At 33.9% G+C, this 23,537-nt stretch overlaps 4 protein-coding genes across 4 annotated transcripts; 2 read left to right on the top strand and 2 right to left on the bottom strand.

The window, feature by feature from the left end:
• Positions 1-185: 185 nt before the first annotated feature.
• NAEGRDRAFT_81560 (uncharacterized protein) lies at positions 186-3,609 on the top strand (the record flags this gene model as incomplete). The annotated part of the gene is made up of 1 exon (XM_002671317.1): positions 186-3,609. The coding sequence occupies one exon, from the start codon at positions 186-188 to the stop codon at positions 3,576-3,578; it is 3,393 nt and encodes a 1,130-aa protein (XP_002671363.1). The 3' UTR covers positions 3,579-3,609.
• Positions 3,610-3,667: 58 nt separating this feature from the next.
• NAEGRDRAFT_73626 (uncharacterized protein) lies at positions 3,668-5,363 on the bottom strand (the record flags this gene model as incomplete). Its single annotated transcript, XM_002671266.1, has 3 exons — positions 3,668-3,701; positions 3,800-4,154; positions 4,199-5,363. 3 exons carry the CDS (start codon positions 5,361-5,363, stop codon positions 3,668-3,670), a joined length of 1,554 nt encoding a protein of 517 aa, XP_002671312.1.
• A 229-nt stretch (positions 5,364-5,592) lies between these two features.
• On the bottom strand, positions 5,593-19,539 carry NAEGRDRAFT_52947 (uncharacterized protein; the record flags this gene model as incomplete). The annotated part of the gene is made up of 4 exons (XM_002671265.1): positions 5,593-6,356; positions 7,353-7,488; positions 7,687-12,558; positions 12,616-19,539. The coding sequence occupies 4 exons, from the start codon at positions 19,537-19,539 to the stop codon at positions 5,593-5,595; spliced, it is 12,696 nt and encodes a 4,231-aa protein (XP_002671311.1).
• Positions 19,540-20,769: 1,230 nt separating this feature from the next.
• On the top strand, positions 20,770-23,317 carry NAEGRDRAFT_59468 (uncharacterized protein; the record flags this gene model as incomplete). The annotated part of the gene is made up of 1 exon (XM_002671316.1): positions 20,770-23,317. The coding sequence occupies one exon, from the start codon at positions 20,770-20,772 to the stop codon at positions 23,308-23,310; it is 2,541 nt and encodes an 846-aa protein (XP_002671362.1). The 3' UTR covers positions 23,311-23,317.
• Positions 23,318-23,537: the final 220 nt, after the last annotated feature.

Raw genomic sequence — 23,537 nt, 5'->3', positions numbered from 1 at the left:
ACAATATTTCCTTTCAATATCATCAAGCACTCTGCCATGGCTATGTTGCCAAACAAATAACAGCCAAAATTTTCAATGTAAATAAGAAAGTATTTCATGTGCACAACAATCATCATCAACTTTTTCGAAGTTGCAAAACTTTACCTTGTTATCAACATTTAAATTGAAAAAAAAATTTCATCGTCATGGATCCATTCTCACAAGATGACTTGTTCAATGTGTTTGGAACATCCACCAATCAACAACAATCAAAAAAGAGAACACTAGAAGAATCAATAAAAATTGCTGAGCGTGATGTTGAACTGAGAGAAAATAAGAAATTAAAGCCTGTCATTGTTGATATCACTTCATCGGAGGAAACTTCGGAAACATCATTACCTGAAGAAGCTTTATACATACCAACACCAACAATTATTGATGATTCTACACAACTTACAAGAACCACAAGTACACCAACAATTGTTTCTGTGAATAATTCTGCATCAAAATCTATTGGTAAATTAGGTGAGAAGAACGATTGTTTACACGAAATTGCTCTACCTCCAAATTATTCTATTAATTCCCAGACAGGAGTGGGTAGTGTTGATGGTTCGGAAGTTTCAAGTAATGTTTTATCGAATCCAAGCGAAATTGTTAATTTTATGATGGAACAAAAAACACAGGTTGAATTAGGATTAAAACAAGCTGCAAAGGAATACCCATTTACTCTTGATGCATTTCAAAGACAAGCCGTTCGTGCCATTGAATTATCACAAAGTGTTCTTGTCAGTGCCCACACTAGTGCTGGTAAAACAGCAGTAGCCGAATATGCTATTGCAAAGTCATTAAAGGATGGAAGCAGAGTCATCTATACATCACCTATTAAAGCTTTATCAAATCAGAAATTCAGAGAATTACAAGAAGAATTTACAGATGTTGGACTTATGACTGGTGACGTTACTATCAATCCTAACTCTAGTTGTATAGTTATGACAACAGAAATTTTGAGAAGTATGCTCTATAGAGGATCTGAAATTTTGAATGAAGTGCAATGGGTTATTTTCGATGAAGTTCACTATATGCGTGATAAGGAGAGAGGTGTAGTTTGGGAAGAAACTTTAATTTTACTTCCAAATTCTGTTAAATATGTCTTCTTATCTGCTACAATGCCAAACGCAACAGAATTTGCTGGTTGGATTGCAAAATTGAAAGGACAACCAGTTCATGTGGTTTACACAGACTACAGACCAACACCATTACAACATTATATTTATCCTGTTGGTGGACAGGGAATACACTTGGTTGTAGATAAACATACATTCAAACAAGATAATTGGAAAAAGGCAGTTGAAGAATTGAATAATGCATCAAAAAATGTGACATCTGGTGGATCAGGGTCAGGAAATGTAAACAGTTCAGGAAAAGTGAGTGGTGGAGATCGTAAAAAGAGAGTCGACACATCTCTTGTTAAATTGGTAAATATGATTATGAAGAGAAATTTCCAACCAGTCATTGTTTTCAGTTTTTCCAGAAAAGAATGTGAAACAAGAGCTGTCTCTCTCTCCAAGTCCAATTTCAATGACGAGGAAGAAATGAGTTTGGTTGCAGAGGTATTTAATAATGCTATTGATTCTTTATCTGATGAAGATCGTAAATTACCACAAGTAGAAACAATGTTACCACTATTACAGAAAGGTATTGGAGTTCACCATTCTGGATTGTTACCAATTATGAAGGAAGTTATTGAAATTCTATTCCAGGAAGGTTTAATCAAAGTTTTATTTGCCACAGAGACATTTGCTATGGGATTGAACATGCCTGCAAAAACTGTTTTGTTTACAGGTATTGAAAAGTATGATGGTCAAATCACCAGACGTTTAACTTCAGGTGAATATATTCAGATGAGTGGCCGTGCTGGTCGTAGAGGTTTGGATGACAAAGGTATTGTTATTTTAATTATGGACGATCCAGATTTGAGAGAGGAAGATGCCAAACAACTTATGAATGGTATTGCTGATTGCTTAAACTCTTCATTCCATTTGAGCTATTACATGGTGCTTAACTTGTTGAGAGTAGAAGAAATTACTCCGGAGTATATTATGGAAAGATCATTTTTCCAATACCAATCTGAAAAGAAACGACTTGCTTTTGAACAAACATTGAATGAAACAATTGTAAAGAGAGATTCAATGAAGATTGAAAATGAGCCACAATTATCATCCTACTATAACATGAAAAAAGAATTGGAAAACGAGTACAATAATTTGAGAAAACTCATTACAACACCTAAATATTCAATTCCTGTACTTAGTGCAGGTCGCCTTTTAAGAATTAATGGCTTTGGTTGGGGTATTTTGATCAAGTTTACCAAGAAGAAACACGCAGAAAAATTGCAAATTAACCAAACTAAATCTTCAGACTACTTGATTGATATTTTACTGCCATCACATCCAGATAAGCCAAATGAGCCATACCCTGTTAAGGAATACAAAAAGTCTTTAGAGCCAAAGCCAATAATCAAGACATTATCAGTTGACTTGATTGAATGTTACAGCTCTGTTAAAGTTTACTTGTCTAAGGAAATGAAGTCCAGGCCAGATGCAAACTCTGGAGAAGCTAAATCTACTATTTTAAAGCTTTTGGAAACAATTTCAAGATTCAAATCTCAACCTACCACCGAAACGACTGATGGTATGATGAGTATTGATAAATTGTCTGTTTACAAGTATGGAGACGTACCAAGACTAGATTTGGTTGAAGAAATGGGTATTGCAAGAGCTCAGGTTAAAAATGTAGTAGATACCATTCAACAATTGGAATCAAGATTATCCTATAGTCCATTTTATCAATATGAACTTAATGCTTCAAATGGAAATGCTTCAAAAGATGATATTAATTACAAGAATCAAATTGCTCTCTTTGAAAGCAAATTAGAAATCGAAAATGAAATTGAAGCTCTTAAGAAACAAATTAAAACAACTGGTCAAGTGGTTATGAAGGAGGAACTCAAGAATATGATGCGTGTATTAAGAAGGTTAGGTTTTGCCACGGAAGATAACGTAATTACAGCAAAAGGTAGAGTTGCCTGCGAATTGAGCAGCGCAGATAGTTTAGTTATTACTGAAATGATTTATAATGGTGCATTTTCTGATTTAACTCCAGAACAATGTATTGCAGTCTTATCATGTTTTGCTTCTGAAGTTACATCCTCTCAAAACAGACAAGATGATAAAGACGCCCTAGTTGATGAATTGAAAAAACCTTATGAAGAGTTAGAAAAAGCAGCTAGAAGAGTTGCTGAAGTATCAATCGAGTCAAAATTAGAGTTGGATACCGACAAGTATTTACAATCGTTCCCTTGTAATATGATGAATTTAACATTTGCCTGGTGCAACGGTGCCAAGTTTGTAGATATTTGTAAAATGACAGAGATTTTTGAAGGATCTATTGTAAGATCAATGAGACGATGTGAAGAAATTGTAAGACAAATGTGTGCTGCTGCTAAGGCCATAGGTGAAGAAACTATTGAAAAGAAATTATTGATTGGTTTGGAGAAAATGAGACGTGACATTGTTTTCAGTAGTTCCCTTTATTTGTAAATAAAAGCTAAAGCCTATTCAATGTTTTTAGACCAAGTAAATCAAAACATTGCTTCATAGTTTGTGCAGTTGCTTCACACAAAAGTAATCTACTTCTTTGGAGTTGTTTGTCTTCTTGAATAACTTTACAGTCACGGAAAAAGGCGCTAAAGTTATTCGATAAATCAAATAGGTACTCACAAAGATAATGTGGTTCCAGTTTGTCCATTACCAAATTTAACACATCCTTAAATTCAATAATTTTAAGTGCAAGTCTCCATTCTGATTCTGATTGTTTTAAATTAGTAAAAAGAGACAAATCACCCTTTGCAACTTGATCCTTGTATTCTTTCATTAGTTCTCTTTCACCTGATTTTTCAATGATTGAGGAAATTCTAGCATATGCATAAAGTAAATATACAGCAGTGTTTCCTCTAAAGTCCAACATTTTATCAAATGAAAAGGTGTAATTGGTTGTTCTATTAGTTCTCAGGTCGGCATACTTAACAGCACCGTATCCAACAATTTTAGAAGCTGCCATAATTTGTTCATCAGTTAAACTGGATATTTCCTCATTTTCTTTGCATCTTTCATCATCTATAAAATTCAACAATTCTCCAAAAATATGAAAAAATACTTACTCTTCAGCTTTATGATTTCGTAAGATCTTTTGATAGCTTCATCTAATAAATCATGTAATTTCACTGTATCACCAGATCTAGTTCTAAATTTCTTTTTTTCTTCATCGAGTACCACACCAAATCCAACGTGATCTATTCTAACTTTGGATGAGGTTAAACTAGTAGCATTTTCACTCCACACTAGATCCCTACTATTTTCGAGAGGATCAATCCATTTCATCATTTCTCCAACCTTAAAGACTTTGTTAAAGTGAGAGGCTTGGCCAAAATCAGTAACATAAATAAGCCATTTTCCCTTTGAAACAAAAAGTCTATACCACAATGTTGCCAGATCAGTGGTATCGTATGTATAACCTCCATCTGCCTTTTGTACCATGAGAGGGGGTTCTTTTTGGTCTTCAGTTATTGTTTCTTGTTCTTTTTCTGTGAAAATACACTTGGCACCATTACTCTCCTGTATCAGTGGATTTAAAATTTCTAATGTTTTTGGAATAAAATCCCTGTAGTATGATTCGCCCTTTTCAACTAATCGAACATCTAACCTTTCGTATATGGAATCGAATTCATATCTACTGCATTCTAACAGATACTTCCATATTTTGTGTATAGATTCATCATTTCCCTGTTGGAGTGCAATCACTTTTTGGTGTGCAAGATCTTTGAATAAGGGATCACTATCAAAAAGTTTCTTTGAGTCCTTATAGTATTTTTCAACAGTTTCTAGCTGTTCAGGAGGGTTTTGTGTTTGTAATTTTTCCAAATCTATTGAATTTCTTTCAATAAAAGCTAACAACATTCCAAATTGTGTACCAAAATCTCCAACATGATTAATTCTTTCCACTTCAAACCTTCCATCATACTCTAAAATTCTACAAATGCAATCACCAATAATTGTTGAGCGTAAATGTCCAACATGCATTCTCTTGGCCATGTTTGGACTTGAAAAGTCAACAATGACTCTGATTTTATCCTTTACATTTAAAGGTTGTTGATTGAATATTTCAGAAATTTTACGTTTCACATATTCATCACAAAGGGAGAGAGAAATGACTCCATTATTAATAATATCAATTTTTTCAACAATTTCACTATTATTTAGAATTGATTCTCCAAGCGATTTTGCTACATCAATTGGTGATTGTTTCAATTGATTTCCCAACTGCATGGCAATAGGTGTTTGATAGTCACCTAAAAAAGTTGTTTTTTTTGTCTTATTTTGAGATGGCACTGGTTGAAATGGAATACGGCCATTGCTAATACATTGAAGGGAAGATGTATTGTTGGTTCCGATGAATTTTTGCAGAGGTGAATTTAAAATAGCATTGTGAAAGATTTTTGAAAGGTCTGCTTTTACGCTTGTTCTCATTTTTTCAATCAATATTGGTATTTATTACTTAAACTTGATTGAAGGAACCAGGTTCAATTGATGTGCTTGGATCCGTAGATTCAACAATAATTTTTCTGAGCATTTCCTTGTAATACTTTCGTTCTTCATTGGTTTCTTCTTCATCTTCGTCATACTTGTAATCACTTCTGTTGTTATTGTTGCTAGTTGGTGAGGTGGAGCGATATTCATCGTTTGTGTAATAGGTAGGTTCTTCATAAGCAGGTGGAGGTGGAATAATTGGGAATGATTGTGGTTCATTAACTTGTCGATTAAGAGTGAGGTTTGGTTGGTCATTTTCATAATTATCATAACTCTCCTCGTAATAATCTGTTTGTTGATTATTATTTTCGTTCACTTCTTCATTGGTATAATAAACAGAACCTGTTGCTGTTCCTTCTTGTCTTTCTTCATATTTTTGTTTATCTGATTCTGGTGCATGATGATAGTCTTGTTGGGCGTAGTTTTCATTTTTCATATTTTCCATTTCTACAAAATTAGTATATCCAGAATCATTATATTCCTCATAATCATCATGACTAACTAATGGTTGTTTCAACAGAGAGTTGGAGATATTTTCGTAACCTTGGTTCTGTCTGTCAGATTTAATAAGCTTAATTGACTCCTCATATTCTTCTTGTGAAGCATTAAGACTGTTTCTGTTTCCATCAATACCTAAGCTTCTTCTAATACCTAATGTATTACTATTTAGAGAGTTAATAATAGATGATTTTCTTGGTGGAATCATTTTAGGCCAAATGAAGCAAACAAGAACTGAATATACAATACATGTACAGTTAAAAGTGATCCAATATGGGAATAAATCAATGTCATAGAATAGTGGATTGAACACCAAGGAAACTAATCCAATAACAAATGAGGCAATCCAAAGTAATACAGATAATATAAGGAAGAAATAATGGAACCATCTTTTACCTGAAATCACAAACAATGGTACTATGTAAACAAGTCTAAGTACTTGCTGCACTATTACAGACAGAAGATCAATTACCCACACTTCAACTCCAAATATGTTAAAATCAAAGTATGTAACTCCTGTTTGTATCATTACAATGGAAACAATTACTATTAAATAAATGTTACTGAAAACTCTCAAATATTTTGTAACGGATTGATTGGCAATCAGATATGATGGACTCCAAATATTGAAAGAAATTGTTAGGGTAAGTACAATCAAGTAACACAAGAGGGTTGGAACAAAATATGCTATCTCAGTTGTTTGAGAAAACATTGGTAAAAACAAAAGACATATACAAATTTGGAAGATTTTGTACAATACCATAAGAACTGGTCTGGCTCTTCCTTTCTTCTTGTTTCTTGTTAGTACAAACGGTATTGCAATGCAAACAGCAAAGAATGTTACAACATATAGCAAAACATGGGGAATTTGATGCTTATCATTCATGTCATATTTCACCCAACCTGTACTAATGTGTTGAACAGCATTTCTACATGCAGTAATAAGAGCTCTAGTATCCCAACTCCAAACAACAGGGCTTGGAGACACTTTATCCAACATTGCCAAGTTTAAGAAATTAGATAATCCTGGATCCAACATGCCAAATAATACAAACAACACTGAGGACAGTACCAAAGTAAGAGAGTACCATGCGTAAATAATATTTTCTAAATATTCTGGATATTGAACTTGATATTGATTGCTTGGTAAACTAAGACTAGCAAAATCATGATTCAAACCGCAAGAGAATGAATTTCTTGTGTCTAACAGTAATATAGTGTCTTCCTCACATTCTTCTCTCAAAGGTTTAGTCATAAAAGCATCCTTTCCTAGAACGTTCACATCTTCCCAGAACTGATTTGTGCATTGGATTTCTGGTAAGAAGCAAGTGTTTCTTTTGGATGTACGTGTTGTTATTGTTCTAGTCTTTGAATAGAACGAGAGAGCTGTGTTTATCATGCTGACACCCTCATCGTGTGGAATTAAAAGACTAATTATTGTATTATTGAGGTCATGGAGAATTGGAATATTATTCATTCCTTCAATACTTTCAACAATTACTAAATGAGGTAGCACTGAAACAAATATTTCTACTGAAACAAGAGTGTTGTTGGTCCAACTTACTATGAGCGGGTTGGCTTGTGATAAAGTCAAATTATTAGAATTCAATAAAATTGTGGTATTGTCAGTAGGTAATGTTTGATCAGTCGACAATATTCCAACATCAACTACTCTACGAGTATTGAGTGAAAGTGACGGGGTTGAGAGTTGAATATAATCTAAACAGAATTTGATATTGGATTCTTGATGTGCAGTTATGTTCAATAACGGTTTGGTGCTATTGTCTGGACATCCAAAATGCCAAACAGATGATTCATTTACATTGTTACCTCTATAAAGTATCTGACTGTCATTATGATAGGTGGTGTCCACAAAAACTTCGAGCCCGTCCTTAATAGTTAAGTAGAATAATGAATCTACTCTTAGAGAGGATGGAAGAAGTGATACTGATTTCCATCTCACCTTGTTGTCCAAAAGTTTCACAATACCAGTGTTTACATGTAGTTCCATATTGTTAATTAAATTAAGATTTTTCAGATAACTGTATGGAGAGTTTAATACATCTAATCTCTTGGTATTGAATGAAAACAGGGAGCACGGATAAAGGAAATTAATTTCAGAAGGATAATATTTGGTAAGAGAGTCATGGAACCATGTTGATATCAAAGCGTTAAGCCCAGAAGATCTTACTAAGCATCCACCATCATAGGTGATTGCTTGGTTGGTTCTCAATTTAGTGACGACTGAGTCGCCAGTAACAAAAAGAAGGAATTGATGATTAATTAGATAGTTATCAACAACATCTATCAAGTAGTTAGAGACTATCATATTTCCGGAAGATTTTTGAATGGTCATTGAGCTAGTAGTCTTGGTTAAGAATATACTTTCTGCGGATCCTGGTATCTCATTAACATCAATGTGAACTTGACTCAATAGGTCCAAAACTATTCTATCAGGTGTGCAAGTTATTGTAGAATTACCAAATTGTATTCTCTCACTGTTAGTAAAAATGGAATAAGTTGGATAAGGGGATGACTCTTTCAAAGTGATAATGGTATTGGAATTTTTTGTTGACCTAATATTATATGTTCTCTCTTCACTTATTTCTTCTGTTAGTTGAACAATAGAGTTTTGTTTACCGTTAAGATTAATATCCATGTCCAAAGGATGATTGGTCCATAAAATTTTTAGTTTTTGAATGCCATTATTATCAGTAGTTAAAAACTGATTCTTTTCGAGGTTGACATTAAAGTTATTAAAGGGTAAGCTTGAAAAATCAACATTCAATTTGTTAATTGGTACACTGTCTACATAAATTACTGGAATATTCATATTTGATGGAGAGGGATTCAAATAGGTGTTGTAGGTGTCGGTTTCCCAATAATAAACAGGCTTGTCTTTAAAGTTATTATGATTAAATCTGATACTTGTGATTGTACCTGGATTAGAAGTAGAATGTGTAAGACTAGATGGAGAGGAAAATCTATTGGCAACAATTAGATTGGATTTTGTGAGATGGACTTCAAACCTACCGTCCACACCTAAAACACCGCCAGATACTGCAGTATTGGTCCAATCTCTGATAGTGTCAGATAGGAAAAGATCACCATTTTTCATGGATAATGCTCTAACATTGGATGAGCTATCCAAGTTAGAAACAATAAAGAATGGACCAGTAAAATCTAATGATGGAATTCTAAAAAGATACAATGGACAAGATACTGCAGTGGAAGGAATATTAAATCCTTGCATAATCTGTGCGAACCACTCACTGGCAACTACTCTTGTATTAAGTATTCCTTGAATATTCATACACCTGTCATTTAAATAAGAAGTGTCAGATTCAAGAACAACAGTAACAGAAGAACTACCAACAACCATAACAGAACTTGGTTTGATAAAATAATTTCTGCTAACTGTAACTGCTGCATTTGATATTATCATTAAACCACCCAACCCTTGCAAATCTACTGTAGAAAGTGGTCTCAAATTCAAAACAACTTCCATAGTGGATGGAGTATTTTCAATAACTGCACTCACACGGGTTGAAGGGCTATTAACAGTAACATGATTCATTCCTAAAGTTTCAACTCTTAATACACCTATAGAAAGGAATCCATAGCTGACAGGTCCTAGTGATGCAATACGGAGTGGGAATGACTGAGCATCATAATTTGGAACATTAACTACTAATTCACCGTTTGTACTGGATATTGTATCAATAAATATTCTGCCAGGTGAAGAAATATCCAAATTCAATTCAATAACAAAGTTCTTAGCATATTCACCTTGTTGATTTGTTCCTAAGAATACAATTGTTGAATCCCAGCCAAGGAGAGAAACAATAAATTTAGTATCCGATCTTAATTCCACTTGTCTGGAGGTAGAAATTTCAGTGACATTAATATAAACAATATCCTGGTTGATTGCTCTTGTTGTAAACAGTGACATCTTGGTACTGTGATCATAATTAAGAGGGAAAGAATGATGCAACGTTATGAGGTCACTACTAGAGCAAGAGATTGTGGAATAATCATATGGGTTAGGCCCTGTTGGATAAATAACTGTATTTCCAGTCATGGAAGAAACTAAATCACCAGTAAAGAAATCAATAATATTTCTTTCTGTTGTACTACTTTTCATTGACAGATTGATAGGGCCTGTTGGACTGACTTGGACAAACTTGCTGGCTCCTCTTTCTGTTTTAAAGTTTGCGGGGGTAGCTGTTTCTCCATAAAATATGGTGTCTCTTCCTTCACCCAAATTAATATCAATGCTAGAGGCAGTAACATATCTTCCATAGAATGAATCATCCCCCTTTCCTGTTGTTATTTCAAATGATGTTCTTTGAGGGTAGTAAGCAATATGACAATCAGAACGATTAAATCCATATTCTAACAATAATTGTTGCATCCATGGGGTTGGTGTGTCAACATCAACCAAACTAACACCTCTGTCATCTGTGGCAAATAAACATCTATCGGTCATATTAAAGTGTTGTGACCCATCATTTCCAGAATTCATTGTGACCTTTGAATTTTGGCCAGCAACCACAATCAAACTTCTCAAATTTTCCAAAGGATTAATAAACTTATTACTACAAATGCCTGTTTTTGGACCTAGATTGATATCAGCACTTCCAGTAACAAGAGTTGTTGATTTTGAAGGTAAGTTACACAAAGTCAAAGTTGGCTTTTTAACTCCATAATCTGTAGTATTTTCCGCAAATTGGAAATGGTATTCAGTGTTTGGAGCTCCTTGTACCAATTTTATATCAGAGTATTGCTTTTCTGAAACAATGAGTTTAACTCTTGAGATCTGACGTATATAAAGGTTTGTCATAAAATCAGTGTTATCAGGATCATCCACTGTAACTCTTCCATTTTCTATTGAATATCTGAGATTTCTTTTTTCGTTTGTTGCGTCAATAAGAATAGTATATCCACTATTTTGTCCATCTACACCTTGGATGTACATTGAACATTGAAGAGGAGAGAATTCACCATTTTGAGAAAGTAACACCACTTGTTCACCTCCTCCTTTGAGATCAAGTCTAATTTCATTTCGTGTTGAACAAGAAGAGATATTATGGTAAATAACACCTGTAGGATTATTTTCAGTCTCCACATGGAATGAATTAAAATCATCTGGAGAGAAATATGAAACCTTGATATTTGTATGATTATTTCTGTTCAAAACTCTATAGCTTCTGTGGTCAAGATTTGCCCATCTGATTGTATTGGTGTTGTCAATAGATAATGATGAGCTAGTGATCATAATATTCATATTATCACTAGAAGCAGGAATAATAAAAGTACCTCTATTGATACCACTACCACCATTCAACATTAAACCTCCATAAACTGATGTAACATCAGATACCAAGAATTCATCATCTGACTCACTACCTAGAGCAGTAATAGCTGATGTTTTGACAATATTACTGAAAGAAAAACTTGTTGGTTGGTTGTCACCTACTACTGTGATAGATGGCATATCATTTTCAAGTCTAAGTAAATTACTTGAACCATCAATTGAAATAGATGATGATGTAACATGATATTTTGGAGAAGGAACACTAAATGTCAGTTCTCCAGGTCCATTAATTGTAACTGGTCCTTTGTAATTTTGAGAATCAGTACCAATTTCTATTTGTGACTTGTAAGCTGCATTTAGTACAACATGACATGGTGTTCCTTGCAAGTTAAACTTTGTTCCATATTTTACATTCTCTAGAATTGCTTGAGAACACATACCAGGTGTGTATTGTAGTCCTAAATAATTGTTTGGTGTAATGAAGGTTGGGGATATGGTAAAAGAATCAGTATTTCTATAAGAATCACATGGGATTCTGGATGTTACAGTGTTTAGAGGTGGAACTGTAACAAGCCCTTGATAACCTAAAGATTTAATTTCGAAAGGTTTTCCTCCTGCATTGCCATAAAAAGCAACAGAATTTGTTCCTTGATTAGGAAAAGAAAGTGGTGGAAGATTTGTTGTCATACTGCTGGATGGACTGAAGCCAATAGTGTGTCTATCGGCATTACTCGTTGAAGGATAAACTATGAAAACTGGTTTGTCAGAATTTGATGAACCAAATTCATTCACATAATCTAAATTCAAATTACTATTTCTATCTGCTACTGGTGCAATTCTTTTGCCTCCAAAAGTAAGTTTAGGGAAAATTGGAACCTTAATCTCTTGGCTTACAATGGTCCAACATTTCTTTGCAAACCAAACTTTAATGCAAGCTTTGATATTAAATCCAAATCCTGCAGATAATTGCATTTCAAATGTTACGGTGTTTTGAATTCCATTCTTTTGAATTAAATAGAACAATTCATCAAAAGTAACCACTTGATTTCCATTTATATCTAATACAGTAACTCTTGCCTCTGCTTCCAAGAATGCATATGCATTTCCACTGAAAATAAACTAAATATTGTAAGTAAAAAAATAGAGCACAAATTAATTACAACTTACCACACTGACAGAAACTCCACCTGTTAATCTAACATAACCAGATACAATCCAAATAGGAGATCCGTCTGGTTTTCTAGTGATCATTCCAACACCTTTAAATAAATTAGTTATTTTCTTTGTTTGCACAGCATCTCGTATACCTTTAGTAGTATAAGCAATTGTTGGTAAATCTACAACAAGACCAGCAGAAGCTTGAATGTAAAGTTCTACGTAAGGGAATGCCCAAATAGGGAATCCAAAATGAGCTGAAAATGAAAGTACCATTTTTGGCATTTCAATTTCAACTAAATTGAAGTCTTTTCCTAGCATTAAGCCAATAAGAGCTGATGGTATTTTCTTTGGTTCCTCAAATAAAGGAATATGTAAGTTGTAAGTTCTTGATTGAATCATAGAAAATGTTTGTTCAATTTCTGGCTTCATACTTGGAGGAATATCTTGTTCAAAAATCAATGCTTGGTCAGGAACATCATGAATAATGGGATCGTCCGATTTTTGCAAATCAACAACGAATTTGCTGAATTTTCTTCTAATTCCACACCCATTCATTGTTGATAAAAAGTTACGGACAACTTGAAGCTTGTTCATTAGAATGTGCAATTTTTTGTAGGCACTAATTAATTCCTCAACATTAACCGCATCACATTCACCAGAACAATAGTGTCTAGCCAAAAATATTCCTAGCTCTGCAATAGACATTTCTCTACCAAATATTCTAGATAGTACTCCCACATCCTTTGTAAGGAATGAAGCAGGACCAACAATCTTATCTAAATTTCCAATAACCTTTTCTGCTTGTTTTCTTACCCCTTCTGCCATTCTAGATAAAAGAGTACCAATACATAAACTAGGTTCTGATAGAGAGAATTCAGGAGTAGTGGATGATGAAGTTCCCATTTCCCAATTCCATTTGAATTCAATAATTGATTCAAAATGAGGAAGAGCATCAAGAGGGTCTTCAACATTTTTCAATAATTTAGTAATAATTCCAGCAAATCCCATTTCTGCTTTTCCTGTTAAAATTGAGTTTGCTTTCATGAATGCTTTCCACTGATTATCTACACCAAACTCTGCGTGGAAGGAACTTGTAGGATCTAAAATAATTTCTGCTCCTAAAAAACCAATCTCACCCTCAACTTTTTGAGTTCCATCCAATTTCAAGTCAGTAATTCCTTCCAAGACATAACCTTCATTGAAAGTAATACTAGCACCATTTGATTTTGAAAATACCAAATTAAATCTGAGTTTATAGTCCATTTCAAAATCTAATTCAACCTCAGAAGTTAAGTGAGTACCTTTTGCAGAGGAACCCATATCAAAACCAAGATTGGCAACTCCATGTTTCAGTACCCTCTTGAGCTCAAATCCCCAAACATATTCGGCACTGTGGATATCTGGTACTTTTGGACATTCAACAGGTTTAAACTTCTGACACATTATTTGAGTAAATTCTGTTAAAATAACTCTAGTAAGCTCATCTCCAGTGACTGACTTTCCAGAGATTACACTATTTACCATAACTGTGATAGAATTTGTCAAATCATTGGTCATTTCTGGGCCAATTATTGACCCTAATTCTTTTTGTAATATCTTTTGGATTTCTTTATCCACAACTGGTACTACAACATTATTCAATAAACCATTTGGTCCATCAAAGATTTTCTTTAACAAGTCAGAAAAATGATTTTGGAATTGATTAAGGAAAGTACTAGGATCTTTGAAGAAATCTAGTAAGGTATGGTCTTTCAATATTTGTGTAACAGAATTTACAAAAGACCCTCCTTTACATGTATGTTGGTCTATCACTAGAGAATTTGAACTACCACCCAAAAATTTGGCTATATCAGGTATATCGATTGATAATTGGCAAGATGATAGATCGAAAAATGATATCAATGAATTGAAACCAGCATTGCCAGTGAGCGAAAGATCAATAAGCCCATTTACAAGTGTTGCTGAAAGAACTGCTGGTTTACCAACAAAAACGTTTGCACTTCCAAGCATTAAATTAATAGGCCCTAGAGAAGCTTTCATATTTCCATTTACAGCAAAGTCAGAACTAATATAAAATGTTGTTCCATCAAGGATATCAAACACAAAGCCATCTTTCCAAGAACACTTAATTCTAATTTCAAAATTTGCATTAGAATTAAGTGAAACAGAATCTTCCATTCCCATTATGGCAGGTATTTTGGTAGTACCGAAAATATTTGGTTCAACAAAAAGCTCTTCATTCGAAACTAACTCATAGTTCATAAGCTTTAAGGTTACAATAAAACTCTTGTCAGCTATTAGAGAATCGTAGCAAACTTTTTGACCCCATCTATGCTCTAATAAATCGCAAAACTTTTCCAAAGAAAATTCAACAATACCATTGCAAACGCTTTGTTTTGCTGACTGGAACTTATCAACTATAGCCCTTTCAAGTAAATGTTTAAATGTCTTCTTTACGAATGGTAACGGTGTTTGAAGGACAGATTTCCTTCCAAGGTCATTGGTTGATTTCATAATTTCGTCAAGGAAAGAACATAATGAACTTGCGTTTGTTTGGGAAAGTCCATAATATGTTTCTTTTACAGTATCCTCAACAGAATCAAATTTAGCCTCTAGATTGTGGATTACAGAAGCAATATTATCAAGAATGCTTTGAGAGTTGATTTTCCAACTCTTTTTTGAAACTACTGACATAGTGTTCAACCTTGGAATTGAACTGTTGATATTCATTGTTGGATTTTGTACAGAAAGACTGTTATCTGTTGCTATGGTAATGTCAAAGAGATCAAATAATAATGAAATGTCAGTAGTTGCCCTCATTAACTTGTACAAAGGAACGTGTTCATCAGGTAAGTTCAAAGCAAGTGTGATAATTCCAGACCCATCCATCTCTGAAGTAGGTTTCACTCCAAATAAACCCAATGAACCAGATTTTAATGAAAGATCGTCATTAGAAGTTAAATTCAGCAGTGAAGTGATAGAAATTTCTGAAGAAATTGGTAAAGATGTTGGAGGTATTTGTGATGTCATTGAAATAATTGGTACATTGCTATCATAAATAAATAATGATAGAGGTACAAGGAATTTGTCAGTTTCTAGCATAACTCTTCTAAGGGTTATTTGAATTTGATCTTGTGTCCCTAAAATTTCGCTACCTGTATTAACATCAACAAAAAACATTGGTCTGATATCGTAGTCTACTTGCTCAGGTAACCAATTCATCATGATATCTGAGAAATTTCTTCCAATTGGAAGACTAATATGTAAATTAGATGTTACTGTCTTTGTTTCAGTGGCTGTCCTTAATTGTGCCTTAATGGACATTGAGAATGAAGAACCTAACTCTGTAATGTTCTTATAAATTGTAAAATTAGAATCAGCGTTAGTAAGTAGTGTAATATTATATAAACCAGGAATGGAAAAAACGTAACCATACTTTCCGTTAAATTGGATATTATTGTGCACATTGGCTGTACCAGTAGTTTCTAAAGAAATCTTACTTCCAGAGTCCTCCAAAAATTTTACAAATGTAGAAGGTTTCATAACATTATTTTTCAATGTAAAATCTACTGATATTGTTTTAAATTGAGCTGGGTAAACATTTTGCATCTCTTCTGGGATAGGAAGGAATTTCCTATCTACTGTAGAAACAACTGGTTTTTTGAGAACCTCATTTGTGGTAATGTGGAGTAACCAACTTAATTCACTCCATGAAGAGAATATTGGATAAAATGGAACTTGGTATTCAAAAAATTGAGGTGCCCTTATATTGGAAGAAAACTTTAGTTCCATTTGATAGATTCCATAATGATTGAAAGGGAAAATACCAATTAAAAAATCAGACACTTCATTTTTAAACTCTTTGGCACATAAAATAGAGCCTAAATTACACTTTTCCAAACCTCTGTTAAAACTATTAATAGTGGTATTTGTGGAATTGTTATCAATACTAAATCCAGCACAGTGATATATAATACCATTAATAGTGATATTCAAATCATCTAGTAGGGTCTGCTCTTCTGCTAAAGTAAATGAAACTAGTGGGTCTGACCCTCTCAACATTTTAGGATAAAGTAACATGTCTGTGAGTGTATCAACATAACCATCCCATTCAACAAACTGGTTGAAATCGTCAGTTAAAAACGGAACTTTAAAATTAAGAGGACCATTCTTGATTGGTGTTAAAACTTTAAACACATCCTTAAGCGTGTACATCACATTTTGAGGTGGAACAAAGCTATCTTGGCCATCACCTGAAAATTGAATAGATGGAATGTTATTTGATAACAGCAAATTTCCTGATTTAAAATTGAAAAAGATTGATTCATTGTTATGTTCAATTTCTATTCCCATAATAATTTCAAAATTAACATAAGATGGCATATTAATATCAAATGATATAAAACTTTGTAAAACTCTTCCTGATTGCATATTATATCTGAAGGGAACTGCCCAATTATCTAATTCTCCTTTCCCTTTAATAGTGAATGACTCGAATGAAGGATTAATTAAGGATAAATGGATAAACGTATCCATTCTAATTAATGAAGATACACCTACTGTAGGAGTTATTGGCAACATCTCCAAATTATTTTCAACAATGTGCAGATGTTGCATTTTCACAATAGACAGTGACATTCCCAAATTAGAACCATCTTTTGGAGAAACATTGGCTGTGATAGAACCACTACAACCATAATCAAAGCAGAATGAGTATAAAAATTCTTCTATTACTGCAGAAACTTCAATAGTATTAGCTTGTTGTGTAGATCTCAATTTGGCTGCTAAAACGATTAGCATATTTTCAATACTGAACTTGTCCGTTACTAGAGTTAGAACGTTTGAAATGAGGGGTATTGTTCTGTTAATGTTAGGAATAGAATCTACTCTACTAGAAAGAATAGAAATTGCGTCAGAATACTTCATGAAAGAAACACCTGCAGGGGAGGATCCCACTATTACATTTCCTTCACTCAATCCAACAAAAAATGCTTCTCCATTTCTTGTGATTTTTCCTTTTATCGCACTACTATTAGTCTTGTAATCATGGGAGGCGTAAATTTCCGAAAATAAGCTTTGCTCAAAGTTTGCCTTCAAATATAAAGATGCAGAATAATCCAATTGAGAACCAACAAAAACTGATACATCTTCTGTTGAAAAGCCAGTAATGTGGATCATGGAAGTAACAGCACCAGTAAAGAGTTGTTTTGAAAGTAGGGTAACTTCGGAAATAGTATTGGTTTTAAGGTTTGATAATTCTGGATATTTTTCTAACACCTTGGTTCTAAAGATTTCTAATTGAGAATTTATGGAAGAAATGCCATAATCAGTAATATTAATTGACTCTTTGTTGGAGCAAATTATGGAAACTTCAACAGTTGACTCAGTGTCATTCTTAATCAAGAATCTGATACTATCATAATATTTCTCAGAAAAATGTTTAAAAAATCCAATAAAGGTTGGAAACATTGTGCCACTCGAATAATCTGCAATTATTGAATCTACATTTGTTTCACTCATTAAACCAAGTACATATTGATCAAGAACAGATACGTTTGTAAATAATGAATTTCTAACCTTTCCCATAACGTTATGAATCAATTTGGTATTGATGGACAAATCTCTTATAAAAACTCCACTATTAGGCAAACTGGAATAAATGTTTGATGGATAAGAATAGTACAAATCACCATTATAATGTATTTTTCCTGAAATATACCCATTCAAAGATAGAGGTATAGAACGTAATAAGGTAGAAGCACTCTTTGCGTTTTGGGTATATAGTTTGACAGGCCATATTTCATTTACTGGTGTTGCCCTAACAGCGATTCTAACACTAACCGCACTATCATTGATATTTCTACAAAATGCGAATCCTTCACTATATCCAGAGTAAGCAAGAGGGTGGATGGATGTATCAGTAATAAAAATAGCTGCTGTCAAACTTGATTTAGCTCTTTCGAATGAAATAGAGCAGTTTGTAGCTCTAGTTGACTCTTCTAAAAGTTCTTTAAGAGCTTCAATGGTTGATCCTAAACAGTTTTCTGCTATACATTCTACAGATAATTGATAAAGTTCTCCTTGATTTGAAAAGAAGACGTTTTTCTCATAATCAAAAAGTTTTGATTTTGGAATGTAGGTAGCATTTGTAAAGTGCCTCAACATCATGGAGCTATCCAAAAAAACCCCTCTCACCGAAGGTGAACTAAAACTATATGGAGATATTTGAGTAAAGTGTGTGTTGACACCAAATTGAGTCGCCAAATACATGAAACTTGAAGTAATTTCTTGGCTGAGTCCATTCTCAACATCATTAGTAGAATTACCTATGGCCAAAATAACAGGCTTAGAGCCATCAAAGAGGTTTGAATCGAAAAAACATATAGTTCTCGTGAAGGAATTAATATTTGAAGCGTTGCAAGAATTTGAAGTTAAGCTTCCCTCCCAAGAAATTGGGGAAAAGGAAAGGGAAGAAAAATCGATGTAATCCCTGGTAGATTTCTTAAATGTATAGATCAATTCTTCTGCATCCACATTGATAACATCAACTTTTCCCTTCACAATTGAATTGATCGAAAAGGTAACCTCCAAATAGATGGTATCATTTTCCATATTGTAGGAAAATGTAGTGTTTCTTAATATATTGGTGTTAATTGTAGAGAGTTGGGAAGGCAGAAAAGTTGGCTTGATGGTTTTAGATTCCAACCATCCTGTACTGAAAGTCCACTCCGTATCGTTGGTATTTAAGGATTGGCAAGCTGTGCTCACCCAAGATAAATCATCTAATCCGACCAAGTAATCTGGATCTGCATTAGGCTTGAACGATGAAAAACTTCTTAATAATCCACAAATCTCTGTACTGCTTCTTGTAGCAACCGAAGAAGAAACACAAACACAGAAAATTAATAACAAAAGCGCCACATTTAACAAATATTGCTTCATCTTGCCACCTAAACACTCCTTCAAAAAATAGTTACGTGGTGTTTGGATTTTCTTTTTGAATAAATTTTGACTTGAACAGTAAAAGGTGCCCCTGTTTTTGGGCGGCTAGTTTGTGTCACACACAAAATTCCACAAGCGTTAAATGTTCTATCAAAGGAAGAGGGTTGTTGTACCATTACTTTTTTTTATCAATCTAATCAACGAAAGGAGACGTTTTTGTTCTATTGGTAGGAGATCCAAGGTCATTAAAAAATTAATATTTAAAAAATTAATTATTTAAAAAATGGCTACCTATGAAGATCCTTCACTCGTGTGGTATGTATTTGACATTGTCCGATGTATTTTGAACAAGTTAAGGCTTGACTGTGACCCTGGTCACGATGATTTTTTTGCTATTTTGATGTGTATTCATCCATCCATTAAATTGTTAGGAATTTCATCAGTAGGAGGTAATCAATCTGTTGACAAGACTACAATCAATTGTTTGAAGGCCATATCATCTATGGGACCAAATTTTGCTGACATCCCTGTTGTTAGAGGACAAAGCAAACCGATCATTCGACCTGCCAAGCAGTAGGTTTTCACAATGTTTATTTATGAAAATTGAAATTATGATTATTTATTTTGATTTATTTAAAGTTGTGCGGAAATTCATGGTGAGTCTGGTTTAGACTTTGATGGACCAACATTTCCTATCCCAAATAAGAGCCCAATAGCTGATGAAAAAGCAGTCAACTATATGTACAAGGTTATTTCATCTCAAAAAAGACCTGTCAATCTTGTATGTACAGGTCAATTTACCAATGCTGCTCTTTTATTGATATTATATCCAGAAGTTAAACAATACATTTCACAAATTATTGTTATGGGAGGAGCCATTAATTTTGGAAATACTGGTAGGGCTGCTGAATTTAATGTGGAAGGAGATCCAGAAGCTGCCCAAGTCCTATTTGAATCAGGCTTGAAAGTTGTAATGGTACCATTGGAAGTTACTCACACAGCCTTAGCCACACCAGAAATTATCAAAAGATGTGAAGATATGAACTCAAATTTTGGAACTATTTGTAAACAGTTGTTGCTCTTTTTCAAGCAAACTTATAAGAGAGTGTTTTACATGGAGTAAGTATTTCAAATACTCTATATTAATACAAAATCAAAAGAAATCCCCCACTCCACGATCCATGCACAATAGCCTATCTCATTAATCCATCCCTCTTTGAATGTGAATTGATGAGGGTTGATATTGAATGTAACTCCAGGTTTTGTGATGGAAGAACTGTGTGTGACATTTATCACATGACAAATCTTCCAAAGAATGTTCATGTTACTATGAAAATGAATGTGTCAGCCTTTTGGGATTTACTTTTTGATTGTTTGAATCAAGTTAACAATGTTACTGTCTCAACCAGAATTAATGAAACGACATCGCGCCAAAAATTGTTGTTAAAAATAAAAAAAAATGAAAAAAGAACAATCTTCCTTGACGTAAGTTTCACAAATCTGGAGCAAAGCCATAATTACCGTAAAAACAGATCATTCTTTGGATCAAAAAATTCGCAACAAACAGAGAAAAGAAAAAGAAACGATGAGGAGAGAAAAGAAAAAGTTGAACAATCCGATGAAACAAAAAAAAGAAAAATAATAGATGATGAAATTGATGACGAAACAATAGAAGAAGAGGAGGAGGAAAAAACCTCTACATTAATGGATACTACATCATACTCTTCCGATGAAGAAGAGGAAGAAGATCATGATGAGATTGAAGAAGAAAATGATTCGGTTTCTTGTAAAGTTTCAACGAGTGTTAAAAAGAATTCTAAAGCTCCAAACTATGAATACAACTCATACGACCCAATCGCCTCTGCAACCTGGAAGACTGGAAATAGGTTTGTTTTTACTACTCTAATTTTGTCTAAATTTAAAAGTGCACCATACCTTTTTCTTGCCAAAACTTTAGATGAAATTTCAAAAATTGGTTCTTCTATCAAAAAAACTGAACTGTTATGTAATTGTTTTAGAAGTATTATTGCTACATCACCAAGTGATTTGCTTTATTCTGTCTATTTATCTATTAACAAATTAGCGCCTTCCCACTTTGGTATCGAGTTGGGTGTTGGTGAAAGTTTAATTATGAAAGCTCTAGCAGAGGCAACCGGAAAGACATTGAAGAAAATCAAAGAATTGAGTGTTAAAGAAGGTGATCTTGGTCTAGTGGCAAATGTAGCTAGAAGTACACAAAAAACCATGTTCAAACCTAAATCATTAACCCTTAAGAGTGTTTATGATTCGTTCAAATTTATTGCCACAACAGAAGGTAAGAAGAGTATGAACACAAAAGTAGAGAAGATTAAATTATTGCTCGTTTCCTCAGTTGATGTTGAGCCAATGTTTATCATAAGGTCCTTACAAGGTAAATTGAGAATAGGACTTGGTGAAGAGACAGTGCTAATTGCTCTTTCCCATGCGATTTTATTGAGTAGGGGTGGTAAAAAAGTTCTAGATGAAGCAGACCTTAAGTTTGCTAAGGAAACTCTTAAATCTGTCTACTCTGAACTTCCAAGTTATGATGACATTATACCAGCTTTATTAGAACATGGTTTCGAAAAGTTACATGATATTTGCCATTTGAAACCTGGATTTCCAGTTCGTCCAATGTTGGCTAAGAGCGCAAAAGGTGTTCAAGAATTATTTGACAGGTTTGGAGAAAAAGAATTTACCTGTGAATTCAAATATGATGGAGAGAGAGCCCAAATACACATGCTTCCAGATAAGTCTATCAAAATTTTCAGTAGAAATATGGAAAACCACACCAGCAAATATCCTGACTTGATTCAAATGCTTCCTCAAGTTACTAAAGAACATGTCAAGAGTTTCATTATTGACTGTGAGGTTGTTGCCTTTGATCCTATTGAAAAAAAGATTAAACCTTTCCAGGTACTAAGCACAAGAGGAAGAAAAAATATTAATATTAATGATATCAAGGTTCAGGTTTGTCTATTTGCCTTTGATATTCTGTACATTAATGGTGAGTCATGCCTCAAGAAGAATCTTAAGGAAAGAAGAGGAATACTTCATGATTCTTTCGCTACCTCTGACGATAAATTCATGTTTGCATCCCACAGAGATACAAACGACCTTAATGACATTCAAGTGTTTTTGGAAGATTCAATCAAGGGTAACTGTGAAGGTTTGATGGTTAAAACTTTAGAGGTAGATGCCACTTATGAACCCTCAAAAAGGTCTTTCAACTGGTTAAAGCTTAAGAAGGATTATATTGAAGGGTTAGGTGACTCGGTTGACTTGGTAGTTATCGGAGGCTACAAGGGAAGAGGTAAACGTACTGGTGTTTATGGTGGCTTTTTACTTGCATGCTTTGATCCAGAATCCGACCAATACCAATCTATATGTAAGATAGGAACAGGATTTTCAGACGAAATGCTGAAGGAATGTGCAGATAAAATGAATGAACACATAATTTCTGCACCAAAATCCTACTTTAGCTTTAGAGAAAGTCAAAGACCTGATGTATGGTTTGATGCCAATGTTGTTTGGGAGATTAAGGCAGCTGATCTTACCATTTCGCCTGCTCACATGGCTGCAATAGGACTAGTTGATGAATCTAAAGGTATTGCCCTAAGATTTCCAAGATTTGTTAGAACAAGAGAAGACAAAAAGCCAGAACAAGCCACCTCAGCAGAGCAAATAGCTGACCTTTACAATTCCCAAGCTGTTATTGCTCAAAACAAAAAGCCAAATAAAAACCATTTTTAAAGTTTATTATTATGCCAACCAAGAAACATTGGTTTCTTCTTCCTTGTTCAATGTGGTAATGGAAGAAACACTCTGTTTATCGGCAGACAGTATATTATTATTTGAAAGAGTCAACTCTCCATCATTCTCCACGAATTGTAAATCCTCCCCAAATATTTCAGCATTAGAAAAATCTTCAAACTCCTCATTAGTCAATGTCACAATAGATCCAACTTTAGCCTCATCAG

Source organism: Naegleria gruberi (assembly GCF_000004985.1).
Source record: "Naegleria gruberi genomic scaffold NAEGRscaffold_62, whole genome shotgun sequence".
Classification (NCBI taxonomy): domain Eukaryota; phylum Heterolobosea; class Eutetramitea; order Acrasida; family Naegleriidae; genus Naegleria; species Naegleria gruberi.
The sequence above is the reverse complement of the archived record's forward strand: the minus strand, read 5'-3'. Positions and strand labels throughout refer to the sequence as shown.